Below are 17272 nucleotides of genomic sequence, written 5' to 3' on the forward strand. Positions count from 1 at the left end.
TCGGTTTAATCTTTGTCCGTCTCATCGTTGGAGCTCAGGGTGGTCCCACCCTCTGGGCTCACGACAGCAGCACTGGTTGGTTAAAACAGATGGAGGTGTTCCTGGTTTAGACTTTGAACACCTTCTGATGGAGCTCAGGTTGGTCCCACCCTCTTGGCTCACGATCTTCTCGCCATCATCATAATCAGTGTGTGTGTGTGTGTTGTTCTCCATCTAAAGCAGGAGCTGTGCAGTTTCTTTAATATAATAGAAACTAAAAGGCATTGAAACTATCTGTTGCTTACATAAACAAGTTATTTGACGGTGACAGGTGTGGCTCTTATTTAAATCTCAATTCTACGACTGAGCAGTTAGGGTGAGGTCAGAGCCAAGGGTTGCATAGAGTTCCTGATTATCTTCCCTGTGTGGATGTGTCATCTTCTGGTTCGAGGTCACAGTATCTGTGCTTCTTATCCAGCAGTGTCAGTATGTTCCAAAACATGTGGGTGAGCGTATGTGCTGTTCTCTCTGGTCAGAGCCCGGAAGAATCACCATAAAGGACACGAGGTTTGGTGCTTCGGGGCCTTAATGCAAAGTGAGGGACATGGGGTACTATGTATGTATTTTTATATTCTTAACACAAACACACACACAAACACAAACAAACACACTCACACACAAACACACTCACTCACACACAAACACACACACTCACACACAAACAAACACACTCACAAACACACACACACTCACACACAAACACACACACTCACACACAAACAAACACTCACACACACACACACACACACACACACAATATACACACAAACACACTCACACACAAACACACACACACAAACAAACACACTCACACACACTCACACACAAACACACTCACTCACACACACACTTACACACAAACAAACACACTCACACAAACACACACTCACACACTCACACACACACTCTCACACACAAACACACACAAACAAACACACTCACACACACTCACACACTCACTCACACACAAACAAACACACTCACACAAACACTCACTCACACACACACTCACACACACACTCTCACACACAAACACTCACACACTCACACACTCACACACACACACACACACAAACACACTCACATACAAACACACACGCACAAACACACACACACAAACAAACACACTCACACACAAACACACACTCACTCACACACTCACAAACACACACACTCTCCGGTCTTTTGATGGTTGTGGTATAAATGCACACACCATTAAGTGGTGGACAACATCCTTTGTAGTTCCCTCGCTCTGGCTTTCAATGTAATGACCTCACACACTCTCACACACACACTCTCACACACACACACACCCTCACTCCCCTCAGCATCACTGTTGTTTCTATGCTAATATTAGTAATCATGCTTATTCATGCAATGCAGATTCATGTCTAAATAAGGACTTTGACAGTTGCGCAAGAACATTTGTGTGTGTGTGTGATCAAAGAGATCATTCAACAGTGCATTTCCATTCTAATGTAGTGATGCTCTCTGACAAACAGACGTCACATGGTCTGTGTGTCCTCCCGTTGGATCTAAAACAATTTGTTTTCACATTTGCTGAATATTAAGTGTTTTTTTAGAAGAAAGGCAGAAATTGCATATATTCATATAAAGTTTATACTTACAACACAGGACCAAATCAAACTGTTCGCTGCTTATGTTTACAGGGAGATTGAATATGAACGTGTTCTTCCCTCAGCTCATTGGCACCTGGAGCTCGTTGTTCCACCGACAGATTAATTTATACAACACCAATAGATCGTGATCAGCGTCTCACAGAGAGACGAGTGGAACCGGTTTTTAGGCCTTTTTCAGCCATGATGTTTTCGTGTTGTCACGACAACATTACTTTACTTTTATCCAAAGCGTTTAGTGTTTTATTATTATCATCTTTATTTAAAAGGGACCATTAAAACATAAATGTCACCATTCGATGCTCCGTACTGAGCGTAGCTTCAGCTAATAGCATCGGTCGTCCCCTGACGGACCTTAAGACATAAAACATAAAACAATAACATATAGCAGAGGATAAATACACACAATGCGAAGTACAGCATTTTAAATTTAAGAAGAACATACCATTTAAAAGCAAGTAATAGAAACCATTAAAGACCAGTAATACGAGCCATAATAATGTTGCTCAATGAGTGCAGCGCTGACCAGCTGTTGTCAAAGTGCTGATGGAGCTGCAGCTCCTCATCACGTCTTGCTCAAGGACACATCGACCAGGGCGGGGATTGAACCGCCAACCCCCTGATTGAAAGACGGCAGTCGCCCAATATGTCAGGACCGCCTCGGGGGAGCTTCTTCACATGTCACATAAACATCCACTTTAGACGAAGAATTAACTGAATGTTGCAGGTCAAAGGTCGTTGTGACCTCGCAAAACATGTGTTTTCCAGAGTTCCGGTGTAATTGTGTAAAGTGAGACGTGTGTGCAACAGGTGTGTCTGTGTGTTGCAGGTGGTGGCTGCCGTCCTGCCGCCTCTCACCTCACTGGCCTTCAGCAGCAACGGTGAGAGACGCTGGTGTTTGAGGTGGGAGAGAAACTGAGAGAGGGAGCTGCTGTTAATGGTCACATGATCACATGGTCACATGATCACATGGTCACATGATGTCCAACGGGAACGTTTAAGAAACTACGAAACTTTCTCTCAGTCAAGATGGAGCCATACGTTACACATAATACTCTCTTTGTGTGTGTGTGTGTGTGTGTGTCTGTCTGTCTGTCTGTGTTTGTGTGTGTGTGTGTGTGTGTGTGTGTCTCCAGTGGAGTGGTGTGTGTTTGTTTTGAGGGTTCTCTCTGAGCTCAGTCTGGTGCTGCTGCTCCAGGAGAGCGATGGAACTGAGGATGAGCAGACGGAGGAGCAGACGGACGGAAGAGAGGAAGAAGGAAGAAGAGAAGGAGGAAGAGGAGAAGGAAGCTCCTGTAATCAAATCGCAGCTCTCATTTCTAAATCTCTGCTGCCCAGGTTGGTTCTCTCATGACATTGAGTCCTGTGAGCTTCTAACACTATACGACTAGAGGCTAGAGATGTGAGGCTAGAGACTAGAAGCTAGAGACTAGAGGCTAGAGATGTGAGACTAGAAGCTAAAGACTAGAGGCTAGAGACTAGAAGCTAGAGACTAGAGGCTAGAGATGTGAGACTAGAGGCTAAAGACTAGAGGCTAGAGACTAGAAGCTAGAGGCTAGAGATGTGAGACTAGAGGCTAGAGACTAGAAGCTAGAGGCTAGAAGCTAGAGACTAGAGGCTAGAAGCTAGAGTCTATAGACTAGAAGCTATAGACTAGAAGCTAGAGGCTAGAAGCTAGAGGCTAGAGACGAGAGGCTATAGACAAAAGACTAAAGAAGTGAGACTAGAGGCTCAATGAGACGATGTCAACATGATTCCTTTGTCTTGTGTCACTATTAAAACTTTTCCTTTAAACCCCCATTGACAATAATAATAATAATGACAATAACAATAATAATAATAATAACAGAACTTTAATTATTACCTAATTATTCCTGCCCACTGACGACGCTGTGCTCCTCCCTGAAGGTACGAGTCTCTCCTCCGAGCCGCCGAGCCGATCCCCCTGTACGCCCTCAAGCTGCTGGCGGCCATCACGCAGCACAGCGCGCAGATCTGCAGGTACACACACTCACACACACACACACACACACACACACACACATATGCACTAGAGAGAGAGAACACCTTGATAAAAAGTAGGTGTAAAATGTTTCATCCATATTACAATATTTATTCTTTCATCTAATCCGCTGCATTCCAGACGCTCTGAGGTTTTCGGGTTCTCAGTTCAAATGTCCAACTCCAGGTGTCCCCCACATTGAGCTCTCACCTCGTGTCCTCACCTCGTGGCCTCACCTCGTGTCCTCGGGACGTCTCGTTGGAAGGAGATGTTCACCAGGAGGACCTCGGCTTGGAGTCGAGTCTGTTGACCTCTGACTTAGTTGGAGGTCGACATCGAGATTCATTTACAACGTGATTGTTAACCTTCAGTTTTCTCTCATTTCTCTCCTGCTTCATCCATTCATTTTATCTAGAACTCAACAAACCTCCTCACCTCTCACCCCCCCTCACCTCTCACCCCCCTCCCCTCTCACCTCTCACCCTCCCTCTCACCCCTCACCTCACCACCTCACCTCTCACCTCCCTCTCACCCTCTCACCCCCTCACCTCTCACCTCCTCACCTCTTACCTCCTCACCTCTCACCTCCTCACCTCTCACCTCCTCCCTCTCACCCCCTCACCTCTCACCCTCCCTCTCACCCCCTCACCTCTCACCCCTCACCTCTCACCCCTCCCTCTCACCCCTCCTCACCTCCTTACCTCTCACCTCTTACCTCCTACCTCCTCACCTCTCACCTCCTCACCTCTTACCTCCTCTCACCCCTCACCTCTCACCCCTCACCTCTCACCCCTCACCTCTCACCCCCTCACCTCACCCCTCACCTCTCACCTCCTCTCACCCCTCCTCTCACCTCTCACCTCTTACCTCCTCACCTCTTACCTCCTCACCTCTCACCCCCTCCCTCTCACCCCTCACCTCTCACCCCTCACCTCTCACCCCCTCACCTCTCACCCCTCACCTCTCACCCCTCACCTCTCACCCCTCACCTCTCACCCCTCACCTCTCACTCCCCCTCACCTCTCACCCCCCCTCACCTCTCACCCCCCCCTCACCTCTCACTCCCCCTCACCTCTCACCCCTCACCTCTCACCCCTCACCTCTCACCCCTCACCTCTCACCCCCTCACCTCTCACCCTCACCTCTCACTCCCCTCACCTCTCACTCCCTCACCTCTCACTCCCCCTCACACCTCACCCCCCCCTCACACCATCCACCGCCCGAGGAGTTTAGAGTTCACCCTTGTAGCTGAATACGCCCCTACTTCTCTTATCAGTCATATTACCCTCCTCCTCTTCCCCCCCCCTCCTCCTCCTCCCCCCCTCCTCCTCACCCCCTCCTTTCCTTGACACGAGTAGAGTGACGTGAACTTTTCAAATTGGTGTCAGCTCTCCTCTCTCCTCTCCTCTCTCTCGTCTCTCTCTTCTCCCTCAGACATTATTATCACACTGTATATGTTTTAATTCTCCGTCTCTCATTTATTAGCATCGGTCCTCATGTCTTTCTTTCCCTCGCTCCACAACTCCCTCCGTCGCCGCGGTTACACAATCAGGACTGAGATGGCCTGTTCCCGGTGAGATAAGTGAGGCTTGTAATTAGATGGTAAATTGGAGACGTTAACGTTGGGAAGGCGGCCGGCTGTTTCCTCTTTACACCACACACACCTTCACACGGCCACCGCGACCTTTAGCCAAGGGAGAGAGGGAGAGAGAGGGAGGGAGAGAGAGAGTGTGTGTGTGTGTGTGTGTGTGAGAGTGTGTGTGTGTGTGTGTGTACATGTTGTATACATGTGTATCTGTTGTAACCTCATCTTTGTTCGAGAGACAGTCTGTTGTGCACATACACACAGAGACAGACAGACAGAAAGACACACACTCACAGACACACACTCACAGACACACACACAGAGACAGACAGACACACACACAAACACAGACAGACAGAAAGACACACACTCACAGACACACACACACAGACAGAAAGACACACACACACACACTCACAGACACACACACAGAGACAGACAGACACACTCACAGAGACAGACAGAAAACTATGTAATGTTGTGTAATATCTAAATATCTCTCATATATAATACATAGCGAAGCAGAACAAGACTAGATTAATTTAACCAGATAGAATATAAAGTAGAGCATGGAGCGGTAATGCAACATAACAAATGCATCTCCACCGAACGTCTGCATCCAATGAAGACAGACGGCATCTCTGACGGGTCTGAAGAGCTGAAGGGTCCACAGAAAGGTTCCTTCATTAGAGTCATTAGAGTTATTAGAGTCATTAGAGCTGCTGCCAGACGAGCAATAAATCAGAGTTGAAATGAAGATGGATGTTTATATTAACAGGTTGTTTCCTTCAGCTGTGTTCCCACGGCGGGTTCTGACTCCCACGAGGCGCCTTTGTGTTTCCTCTCCTTCAACCTCAGTCATGTCATTAAACACCCCCCCTCCCCCCTCCCCCCTCCCTCCCTTCTCCTTCTAGTTTTTCCATGTGGATTCTTCCACATCACTCTTTTCATAACTTGTTTTTGTTCTATGTCCTCCTTCCTGACCGCTGGAGGCGGGGCTTAGCACCGGATACCCTCCCTCTCTCCCGCAGCTTGAGTCTTAATAACAGAGTGAGCTGTGACCTTGGATGACCCCTCCCCGGTATGAGAGACTCGACCTCCAGGACTCATAGAAGCCGAGTTACATCCGTAACTTCTGTTTTCCTCCTCTGTCCTCCCTCTTCTCTCATTTGCTCCTTCTTTTCTGCTCTTCTAATCTTCTCTTCCCTCACCCTCTCCTTAACTCTCAACTCCTCTTTCCTTGTCCCTCCCTCCCTCATTCCCTTCATCTCCCCCCCCCCCTCCCCACACACACACGAGTCCACTGGTACCAGACAGGAGCCACTGTAGCGGAACTCCAACCTTAATGAAGATGAAACAACCGTGTGTGTGTGTGTGTGTCTGTCTGTCTGTGTGTGTGTGTATATGTGTGCCCATGTGTATCTCTGTGCCTGTGTGTGTGTGTGTGTGTGTGTGTGTGTGTGTGTGTGTCCCTTTGGATTTCTGCTCCAACATGTATTTTCCATTCTCTCTCCAGGCTGATCAAACACAGTCGTCTTCTACCGACCATCCTTCAACTCATTAAGGTAAGAAACCAATCTCACTTCATCAATTATATTCCACCGATCACCCGATCACCTGATCACGTCCGTGGATCAATCCGAAGTTGTTCAACAGTCTCACCGTCAGTTCATCAATCCTCGTTATCCAGACTGAGTTCCTCCTCTTTGCTCTCTCGCTCACGTTCAGAGACGCACTTATGCAAATACGTCTGAGTGGCGCCGACCTATCAGAGGGCGGCGTAATGGACTGGAGGTCAGCCAATGAGGGGGGGGGGGGGGTAATAGAGTGAGAACACAGAGCTCACACCAACACACACGTCTGTTATCAGCCAAGCGTAACCACGTCTCCAGTAAACAATTCATTTCACCTCACACACACACACACACACACTAAGTGATCAGTGCTCTGCATGGCTGCCTGTCCAGCCCAGAGCAGCCGATGCAGAATGCTAAACGCTCTCCTCCAGCAGCTGATGAACTCTCTCCTGACGGCGGCTCATTGATCGGGATGGGGATTGATTACACCTGCCACCGGTGATCACACCTGTCGGGGACAAAGGGCCCTCGTTGTATTCGTCTGGATGACGGAGGAGGTCTGCTGCCCACATGAAGGCCGTCAGGAAGCAGGAGACGGTCCCACCTCACGCACAGCGTCACGTTCTGGAGACACTTTGAGAAGAGGAAGGAAAAGATGTTTAGATCTTAAGTCATTGAATCATGTTTTATTCAATTCAGTTTATTTGTAGAGCCCATTCTCACAAATTACACATTCCCCTCAGTGCTTTACAATCTGTACACATAGACATCCCTGACCTTTGACCTTTGACCTCACATGGGATCAGGAACAACTCCCAAACAACCCTTCAGGGTAAAAGGTCAGACCCCTTGAGGAGAGAACAGAGGAGGATCCCTCTCCAGGATGGACAGGTGTCATAGATGTCATGTGACCAGAAGGAATCATGACACACACATTAAAACACAGGAACAACACAATGAAGATGACAGAGTGTATTCTGTATTTTATTCTATTCCCCAAAGGACAAAACAACGAAGCAACTTAACTGGAGAGCCTATAATTACTTCTCCTTATGAGGGGAACGTTGCACTTGAATTTACTGACCGAGATGTGGGACTAAGATTCAGTTTCATCACAAAATACAATTAAATGAACCATTTAAATATGTGCGTTATCTTCATGTAACGACCCAGATAGCCAGGTCTCTATCCTCCGTTACCGACGGGCAGGCCGTCCTGCAGCCGGTGAGGGCGGAGCCTCGGGCTCCTGCTCGCCATGAGGAGGAGAGTGTCGCGGATCACACGGCGTGAGGGCGGAGCCTCGGGCGGAGCCGGGCCCTCCACCAGAGCATCGGGTAGGGAGAGAGAAGTAGAAGTGAAGCACTGCTGGAGGAAGGAGGAGGAAAAGAAGAAGGACAAGAAGAAGAGGAGGAGGAGGAGGAGGAGGAGGAGAGTTTGAGCTTCTTGTGGTCCTCAAAACCAATAAAGGATCAACTGTCCTCAGATCAACTTAATTCATTTTAATTCAACGTGTGATTCTTCTCAGATGAAATATGAAGTTATTCTCCTGACAGTAAATATGAGCGTCAGTTCTGTCACAATATACAGATAACAACAGAAATACTGAAGATCGGGACGTTTCTTATTTGATGTCACATTGACACACAGTCCATAAAACATGAGGCAGCATCTCTGAAATACAGAAGCTTCACACACATGACAGACATGTGTCTTTAATGATAAAAGCCATACAGGTGATACAGGAACCACAGCTTCTCTTTGATACCTTGATTCTCAAGAAGGAAACGACATCATTACTCAAAGAGGAAGTGAATGGAACAGGAAGTAGAATGAAGGTGGAAACAGAAGATCTGACACAGAGACTCATGTTCAACTCAAAATAAAGAAGGTAAAAGCAGCCGCTGTTACCCAACAGGTGGTGTTCTTCAAACTCATCTTCATCAGCGTCATGGCCGCCTCTTAAAGGGCCGGTGTACCTGAAGCGCTGTATAAACTATTCCCCAACATACTGTTAGATAACTCTATTTGCATTTTATTATTGTTTATTCCAGAGTAGAAATATTCTAAGTAAGTACATTTCTCTAATATTATAACACAAATCCATTTAATTTGAAACCTTCAAAATAAAAGCACGGGATATAAAGGCGATCGTGTGTCTTTCAAGCCGTCAGGGGCCGCATGAAATGACGCGGTGGGCCGCATTCGGCCCGCGGGCCGTGTGTTTGACACCCGTGATGTCATCACATGTTGATGTTAGACGTCTGAACAGTGACTCTGTTGTCGTCCTGCAGGCCAACAGCAGCTGTGTGGCCGGTGGGCTGGTCCAGACTGCCCTCGCCTTGTTGGTCAATGTGTCTGGAGACCTGGACCTGGAGCCTCAGTGCCAACGAGGTGCAGTGTACATGAACTGTGAGACAGAGGGGCCGTTGCTCTGAACAGTGACTCAGCGTTACGAGAGGAGCTGAGTCCCAGAGTGTCACTGCAGACACATGTGTCTCACATTTCTATTCAGGACTGTTTATCTCTCTCTCTCTCTCCCTCTTTCACTCATTATTCTATCTCTCATTCTGTCCATCCATCTTTTCCTTTGCACACCCTGCCTCCCCAAAACTCCCTCCACTCTCACCCCCTCCTCCCCTCTTTTCATTGGTCAGCAGTGTGGCTCTTAGTAGTCAGCATCATTATCGTCCAATCAGCTTCCCTCAACAAGAAACTGTCAACACAGCTTTAATACCGTTGGGCAATTAACGCAATCTCCCTCTCCTCTCTCTTTTCTCTCCTCTCCTCTCTCCTCTCTTCTCTCTCCTCTCATCTTGTCTCCTCTCCTCTCCCCCGCTCTGTCTCTCCCTCTCCTCTCCTCCCTCTCCTCTCCTCTTTTCTCTCCTCTCCTCTCTTCTCTCTTCTCTCCTCTCCCTCTCATCTCCATCTTCCTCCTTTCCTCTCCCTCTCATCTTGTCTCCTCTCTCTCCCCCTCTCTGTCTCTCCCTCTTTCTCTCTAACCCTATATTTCCCTCTGTCTCTCTCTATCTCGTCCTCTTTCTCCCTCTCCTCCCCTCTGCTCTCCTCTCCCTCTCCTCTCTTTTTGCTCTCCTCCCCTCTCTCCCTCGCTCTCCTCTCTCTTTTCCTCTCCCTCTCCTCTCATCTTTGTATAATCTTCTGGGCTCACACCTTGCCACATCCTCTTCTTCCATCGCTCTGTTCGCTGTTCTCCTTCTCACCTTCTCTCTGTTTTGAGCTTCTCTCCTCTTCTCCTCTTCTCCCTTTTTATTAGTTGTTGTTCGCTCCAGATCAGTGTGGTGGTGGTAAGAAAGAAGGGAGAGGAGGAGAAGAGGAGAGAGGAGAAGGGAGGAAGCGTGTATAATTGGCTTTTTATGGTGTGACAGAAACAGGTGTGTGTGTGTGTGTGTGTGTGTGTGTGTGTGTGTGTGTGTGTGTGTGTGTGTGTGTGTGTGTGTGTGTGTGTGTGTGTGTGTGTGTGTGTGTGTGTGTGTGTGTGTGTGTGTGTGTGTGTGTGTGTGTGTTGGGAGGAAATTAAATAGACAGTGAAGAAGAGCAACGTAGGGAGAGGGTTTTGGTGCTTGTGTGAATTTATTTGCACTTCTGCTTCTGTGTGAAACAGAAAGAAGCCTATATGTGTGAGAGAGAGAATGAGGGAGAGAGAGCGAGAGAATGAGGGAGAGAGAGAATGAGGTTTATAATTGGACAGATTTGCCTCCGACTGAGATAATACCCCCTGGGGAATGAAGACAGAAGGACCAGAGAGAGAGAGAGAGAGAGAGAGAGAGAGAGAGAGAGAGAGAGAGAGAGAGAGAGAGAGAGAGAGAGAGAGAGAGAGAGAGAGAGAGAGAGAGAGAGAGAGAGAGAGAGAGAGAGAGAGAGAGAGAGAGAGAGAGAGAGAGAGAGAGAGAGAGAGAGAGAGAGAGAGAGAGAGAGAGAGAGAGAGATGGAGAACGGTACCACAGAAAGAAAAAGATGGTTAAAAAAGCAAATGAGAGAAGAGAGAGAGAGAGAGGGAAAAGATGACAGAGCCAGGGAAGCAAAATGGGAGGCAAAGAGGTGAGGGAGAGGAAGAATGGAGTGCATCTGGGTGAGAAGAGGTAGAGGAGGATGAGCTAATAGAGGAGAGAGGTTGAAGTGAGTGTCTGACATGGGGAGTCAGGAGTGGAGGAACAGACGCTCTAAACAAAGTTATTATTACTTCTCTTGACTGTGGAATCATTTGTTTGAAGCAACGAATACAGAGCGTCTCTGTAGTAATCTGATGACTGAAAGAGGCCGAAGCTCCTCAGACTGAACCTGAGTCTCACATCCAGAGCGCCTACAGAAGTGTTCCCGTTGTCCCGTGTTGTTCTCCGGCTGGCCACCAGGTGTCGGTTCATTAAACCCGCGTGTCCTTCAGTTGAAGAGGTCTTGCGGCTCCGTGGTCCTTCTGGTTCCTGAGGGTCTGTGGAGCTCCTCTCTGGGTTCGCTCACCTCCGTCTTCGTTGCGATGCCTCTGACCCGCTGCGAGGCGCTCAGAGGAGCAGCTCAGGTAATTGCCTTTGCGCCGCTGCTATCTGGAGTCGGTGCAACCGGCATTTATAAATTGCTATTTGAAATTGGCTTTGGGTTATTTCCCTAAACGCCGTGTGAAACCCGTGTGACGCTCCACGTGTCGAATCAATCGCCCCCCGGCAGAAGTATCTCACATCCATATTGATGTTTCCCTATTAGCACTCAGGAGGTCACCGGACTGACACTCACACATAAAGGCCACAATAAGACATTCAACAGGACATCAGAGGAGCGCTGAGGTTCATGCAGATTGCATTGATCCTCATGCCGTGGGAATTGGCGTGAAACTTACTGCTGGTGAAACTTCTTCATGTTCTCTCTTTAGGTGAATAAACATGAATTAAAACTGAAACGGTCGCCGCTGTGGAAGCGCTGGCCTCACGGGTCCATCAACACGGTTAAACTTTAAATAAAATGAGCATCTGTCCATCTGCAGCTGTACCGTCAAGTTTGCATTTCAACATAAAATAGAAATGCGCTTCTTTTTAACCTATCAAAATAAAAGTCAGATTGAACTATAAAGAGGAAGTAGATTAAAACGTCTAGAAATTATTCAAACAATACAATAGGCAAAAGGCAGATACAACAATACAAAACAATAAACCTCTCATGGGGTTATTTACAGTGTGCATTGTAATCTCTGAACACGAGAAGTAATGATTGACGTATTTGTAATATTGATATTATGGTGGGAACAAAAACATGCACATGTATGGACACATCTAGACAACTTTTTATGAATACAATGTTTTTATTTATTCTATTCTCAACCAAAACTAACGAGTAACTCGTATGATTTCGTCAAATAATCGATTAGTTGGTTTAATTAATTCTGTCGTTGCCAGAGATGTGGAAACAAGTGATTCAGCATGAAAAGCAAAATAATATTAAAGAAATGTTATTTAAATAACACCAAAAATGAACCGAGGACCTCCTGTTAAACACATGTGACCCAAGTCTTCTTCACTCTCCTTGAAGAACAACCCAAATGCATTAATAGAACCATGTGCACACTTACATTTACCTTTATTTAAACTGAACTATTATCCATTAATCCTATTAATTCTCTTCTGTGCTGAGACAGAAAGGGTCCGAGCCGTCCACCAGAACTACTTTCACAGCGGTTTATAAATAAATGATGTCACACAGCTTTGTAGAACGTCTATTTTTAATCTCGTTAAAGTCCAAACTTTAAATAGGACAAAGCACAACGGTTTCCACTCTAATTATTACTGGAGTCTTCAAATGAGCAATATATGGAAATATGAGACATCTTTTCAAATGGACTCGTCAGTGAATGAAGTTGAGACCCCGGCGTGACTTCGCCGCTAGAAAAACCCTCACGCAACTTTTAATATAACATGAGCGCCTGAGGGGAACGCCGCTTCTCTCGTATTGATCGTATTGAGTCTAAGGCCCCGTTTACACGATGGGAAAACGCATATATTTTCATGCGTTTTGGCCTTTCATTTACACAAAAACGGAGGTTTTATCACGGAAAACGATCATTTCTAAAAACTCCGGCCAAAGTGGAGATTTCTGAAAACTCCGTTTTTGTGTTTGCGTGTGAACTAGGTCAAACGGAGTTTTAGGTTGTCAAACGTCACAGTATGCGACTAAAAATGCTTCACGTCATGTGAGCGTCCTATGTTTACAATTGTTTGGCCGCTCCTACCAGGGTTGCCAGGTCTGTGACAAAACCAGCCCAATATCAGAACTCAAAATATGCCCGTGCCAAACCATATACACTGCTTTTAAAGTGTGTGTATGTGGACGTGTCCAATGTCCATGTGTGTACGTGCTGATCTGGAGTCAGTTTGGTAGGATTTGTGTATAAATAAATTATTTCATTTAAAATATGGATTTTTATTTAAAGATATTCATGTAATTTGCATGCAAAATAGGTCTACCCGAACCAGCGGACAACAAATTCAACCCGCGGCAACACTTCAAAAGTAGCCCAATTCTGCGGGAAAACCGCGAACCTGGCAACACTGCTCCTACGTCCAGTGTCGACTGCCTTCATTTTCGTTGTCAGGTGCGCCCGAGTTATTTCCTCCTTGACATGAGGATATTCCTCGGAGGTCTCGAGTCCGGAGAATTCTGATTGGTTTGCATGTCTTTATCCTTCTCGTTACACTGCCAACTACAGGTTTGGCATAGTTATGATGGCGCCCGGGGGCGTATTTATGCGGGTTCATATAAACAGAAACTTTTTTGAAAACGTCCATGTGTGTACAACGTTGTTTTTGAAAACGGAGGGGCAGAAACATTCGTTTCTGTAAATACCCGGCTATGTGTAAACGTGGCCTAAATGTCTCCTGGTTGATTTCTCCTTTTATATTTGTTTTCTGTATCACAGTTTGAGTTTAGGGTGTCACGGTGTGAGTTTAGGGTGTCACAGTCTGAGTTTAAGGTGTCACAGTTTGAGCTTAAGGTGTCACGGTGTGAGTTTAGGGTGTCACGTTGTGAGTTTATGGTGTCACGGTGTGTGTTTAGGGTGTCACAGTTTGAGTTTAAGGTGTCACGGTGTGAGTTTATGGTGTCACGGTGTGAGTTGAAGGTGTCACGGTGTGAGCTTAAGGTGTCACGGTGTGAGTTTAGGGTGTCACGGTGTGAGTTTATGGTGTCACGGTGTGAGTTTAAGGTGTCACAGTTTGAGCTTAAGGTGTCACGGTGTGAGTTTAGGGTGTCACGGTGTGAGTTTAGGGTGTCACGGTGTGAGTTTAGGGTGTCACGGTGTGAGTTTATGGTGTCACGGTGTGAGTTTAAGGTGTCACGGTGTGAGTTTAAGGTGTCACGGTGTGAGTTTAAGGTGTCACAGTTTGAGCTTAAGGTGTCACGGTGTGAGTTTAGGGTGTCACGGTGTGAGTTGAAGGTGTCACGGTGTGAGTTTATGGTGTCACGGTGTGAGTTGAAGGTGTCACGGTGTGAGTTGAAGGTGTCACGGTGTGAGTTTATGGTGTCACGGTGTGAGTTTACGGTGTCACGGTGTGAGTTTACGGTGTCACGGTGTGAGTTGAAGGTGTCACGGTGTGAGTTTATGGTGTCACGGTGTGAGTTTAAGGTGTCACGGTGTGAGTTTAAGGTGTCACGGTGTGAGTTTATGGTGTCACGGTGTGAGTTTAAGGTGTCACGGTGTGAGTTTAAGGTGTCACGGTGTGAGTTTATGGTGTCACGGTGTGAGTTGAAGGTGTCACGGTGTGAGTTTATGGTGTCACGGTGTGAGTTGAAGGTGTCACGGTGTGAGTTGAAGGTGTCACGATGTGAGTTTATGGTGTCACGGTGTGAGTTTATGGTGTCACGGTGTCACGGTGTGAGTTTACGGTGTCACGGTGTGAGTTTACGGTGTCACGGTGTGAGTTGAAGGTGTCACGGTGTGAGTTTACGGTGTCACGGTGTGAGTTTACGGTGTCACGGTGTGAGTTTAAGGTGTCACGGTTTGAGCTTAAGGTGTCACGGTGTGAGTTTAGGGTGTCACGGTGTGAGTTGAAGGTGTCACGGTGTGAGTTGAAGGTGTCACGGTGTGAGTTTACGGTGTCACGGTGTGAGTTTACGGTGTCACGGTGTGAGTTTACGGTGTCACGGTGTGAGTTTAAGGTGTCACGGTGTGAGTTTAAGGTGTCACTGTGTGAGTTGAAGGTGTCACGGTGTGAGTTGAAGGTGTCACGGTGTGAGTTGAAGGTGTCACGGTGTGAGTTGAAGGTGTCACGGTGTGAGTTTACGGTGTCACGGTGTGAGTTTACGGTGTCACGGTGTGAGTTTACGGTGTCACGGTGTGAGTTTACTCCGTTGGGAAATTGCAACGGAGACGTGACAGACTCGTGTTCTATGGTAGAAGTAGGTGGTTACAGTCTTAGATCTGAGCTCATATTAATGACTGTGATCTGACGTCATGACGGTGAGAGATGGAGTGTGTATGACGTGTGGACCGTCACCATGAGGTCAGAGGCTGAGCTCTGGGGATAAAAACAAAGTTTAATCCTTCCAACTGCTCTCCCTCCGCTGGGCAGGCCTCGTCGAGGTGGTACTGAGCACCCTCTCCGAGGCTGCACCCGTCTACCTGGATGGAGAGGTGCATGCTGGGAGGAACAACAGCCACCTGGTGTTCCAACCCGTCCTGGAACTGCTCCACAACATCCTGAAACGGACATCTGGAGTGGTCCGCTCGGCGCTGCAGGTACGTCCTCTCACACCTCCACGCTCCGGCGCGCTGAGGTACATGGACTTCATCATGTTCATTAGAAGGGAAGGGGATGTGATCAGTGGATCAACTAGTTAGCTTCTATTCTTGCAGGTTACATACATATTTAAATTAGTGTTATATACTTCTAAAACACACAAGAGTCCTGGCTAATCATGTTAAACAGGTGTTAACGTGTGTGTCATGTTCCATGGTCTTCATCAGCTTCATCAACTCACCACTATTTACCAATTTATCTCTGTTGAGCCCTGAAGCACAAAGTCAGTTCTCTCGGTGTGTGTGTGTGTGTGTGTCTGTGTGTGTCTGTGTGTGTGTGTGTGAGAGACCATTGATGTGTGCAGTGGAAGCTCGCAGGTTTAAGCAACTGCAATATTGAAGTTGTGGACTCAGGAGAAAGAGGATGGGGTCCCAAGTCCCTGACACACACACACACACACACACACACACAAAGGCATACACAGAGGGGCCTGTCTGGCTATGTCCCTGCGGCCTCATTATCACCAGTGGCTTTGTCCTTAGCTTGCCTCCCTACAAGCACACACACACATACACACACACACACACACACACACACACACACCAGCCCCCGTCTCCCCATAGTGTGCACCCAGCCCAATCCATACATATTAATGCCTGGACAGGGGGTGGGGGGCACGACAGGGGAGGCAGGGTAGAAGGAGGAAGGAGAGGGAAGTACGGATGACAGAAGGGAGGGGAAGGAGGGAAGGAGGGAACAGAGTGTGCAGTGGAAATCAATTCTGCAAGAAATGCAAAGCTCATTAAAAAGAAAAACTTCGGCCCAGACCAAATTCATTTGAGTAATAAGGTATGATAAGCAGAGCGAGGACTTGACGAGAGCGCTCTCCCCAAACTGCTCCGCACAGAGAGAGAGAGGGTGACTTGGGCGAGAGAGAGAGGGAATGTGTGCCGGTATTAATCACATTATTCCTCAGCTAATTGGCCTGAAGTTCCACTGTCGGCTTGAACTGAACTCAAATCAGTGAGGGACAGAGGTGCTAATGAGACGAGGGCGGGAAGGAAAAGGGGCCCTGAAGTTGTAATGAGATGCAAAAATAACTTTATGTGACAAAGTAGAAACAGAAATAAAGACATCGTGTTCATCCTGGTTGTGTTGAGCACATCTTGTGTTAAAGAAAAGTTAAAATAACACAACATATGCACAACATCCTCTCAGCCGAGTCCTCAGCTCGTCTCTGTCGGCAGCTCTCTGGATCATTATTGACTGTCAAATCTCTATGAATGATTTAACGTGCATGTGTGCGTGTTCGTGTGTGTGTGTTCGTGTGTGTGTGTGTGTGTGTGTTTCTGTGTGTGTGTGTGTAGAGCCAGAGGCTATCTTGTCCAGCGGTGGACGTGGAGGCAGCAGAGAAGCTGCTCCTGGAAAACAGACCCCTGAGCCAACTCGGCACACTCCTCATTCACATGGTGAGGCCATACCCACGTACGTGTGTGTGTGTGTGTGTGTGTGTGTGTGTGTGTGTGTGTGTGTGTGTGTGTGTGTGTGTGTGTGTGTGTGTGTGTGTGTGTGTGTGTGTGTGTGTGTGTGTGTGTGTGTGTGTGTGTGTGTGTGTGTGTGTGTGTGTGTGTGTGCACGTCTCCCATTAATTAGTTTGAACTGCTGATAACAGTTTGAGCTCCACTTGTGTGCCATTT

General features: G+C 47.3%; 2 protein-coding genes across 18 annotated transcripts in view; both read left to right on the forward strand.

Annotated features, from left to right (window-relative positions):
• ulk4 (unc-51 like kinase 4) overlaps positions 1 to 17272 on the forward strand; it is an 89759-nt gene that overhangs the window by 62474 nt on the left and 10013 nt on the right. For 13 of the 15 annotated variants that reach the window (XM_056444963.1, XM_056444967.1, XM_056444964.1 and 10 more), the window contains 7 exons: positions 2506 to 2557; positions 2813 to 3014; positions 3585 to 3677; positions 6780 to 6828; positions 9132 to 9231; positions 15408 to 15574; positions 16943 to 17044. In XM_056444963.1, coding sequence (XP_056300938.1) covers positions 2506 to 2557; positions 2813 to 3014; positions 3585 to 3677; positions 6780 to 6828; positions 9132 to 9231; positions 15408 to 15574; positions 16943 to 17044 — 765 coding nt within the window. Of the gene's footprint in view, positions 1 to 2505; positions 2558 to 2812; positions 3015 to 3584; positions 3678 to 3819; positions 4091 to 6779; positions 6829 to 7274; positions 8162 to 9131; positions 9232 to 15407; positions 15575 to 16942; positions 17045 to 17272 lie in introns of those variants that run through there. The other 2 variants (XM_056444972.1, XM_056444973.1) reach the window with 2 other exon arrangements.
• On the forward strand, positions 10841 to 15500 carry LOC130213387 (uncharacterized). 3 transcript variants are annotated; one of them, XM_056444976.1, is made up of 3 exons: positions 10841 to 11371; positions 13299 to 14629; positions 14764 to 15500. In XM_056444976.1, the coding sequence occupies exons 2-3, from the start codon at positions 13871 to 13873 to the stop codon at positions 15283 to 15285; spliced, it is 1281 nt and encodes a 426-aa protein (XP_056300951.1). In that variant the 5' UTR covers positions 10841 to 11371; positions 13299 to 13870; the 3' UTR covers positions 15286 to 15500. The 3 variants fall into 3 exon arrangements, with proteins under 3 accessions (XP_056300951.1, XP_056300953.1, XP_056300952.1); XM_056444978.1 differs by lacking the exon at positions 10841 to 11371 and having other exon boundaries at positions 11378 to 13852; positions 13916 to 14629; XM_056444977.1 differs by lacking the exon at positions 10841 to 11371 and having other exon boundaries at positions 11378 to 14587.

The sequence above is a fragment of the Pseudoliparis swirei genome, chromosome 22 (genome assembly GCF_029220125.1).
Source record: "Pseudoliparis swirei isolate HS2019 ecotype Mariana Trench chromosome 22, NWPU_hadal_v1, whole genome shotgun sequence".
NCBI lineage: Eukaryota > Metazoa > Chordata > Actinopteri > Perciformes > Liparidae > Pseudoliparis > Pseudoliparis swirei.

Bases quoted from the DNA above. Each gene is read 5' to 3' on its own strand.
- LOC130213387 (XM_056444976.1), top strand. From the start codon at position 13,871: ATGGTGTCACGGTGTGTGTTTAGGGTGTCACAGTTTGAGTTTAAGGTG. The intron at 14,630-14,763 runs GTGTCACGGTGT...TGTGAGTTGAAG, and splicing joins TGTCACGGTGTGAGTTGAAG to GTGTCACGGTGTGAGTTTAC.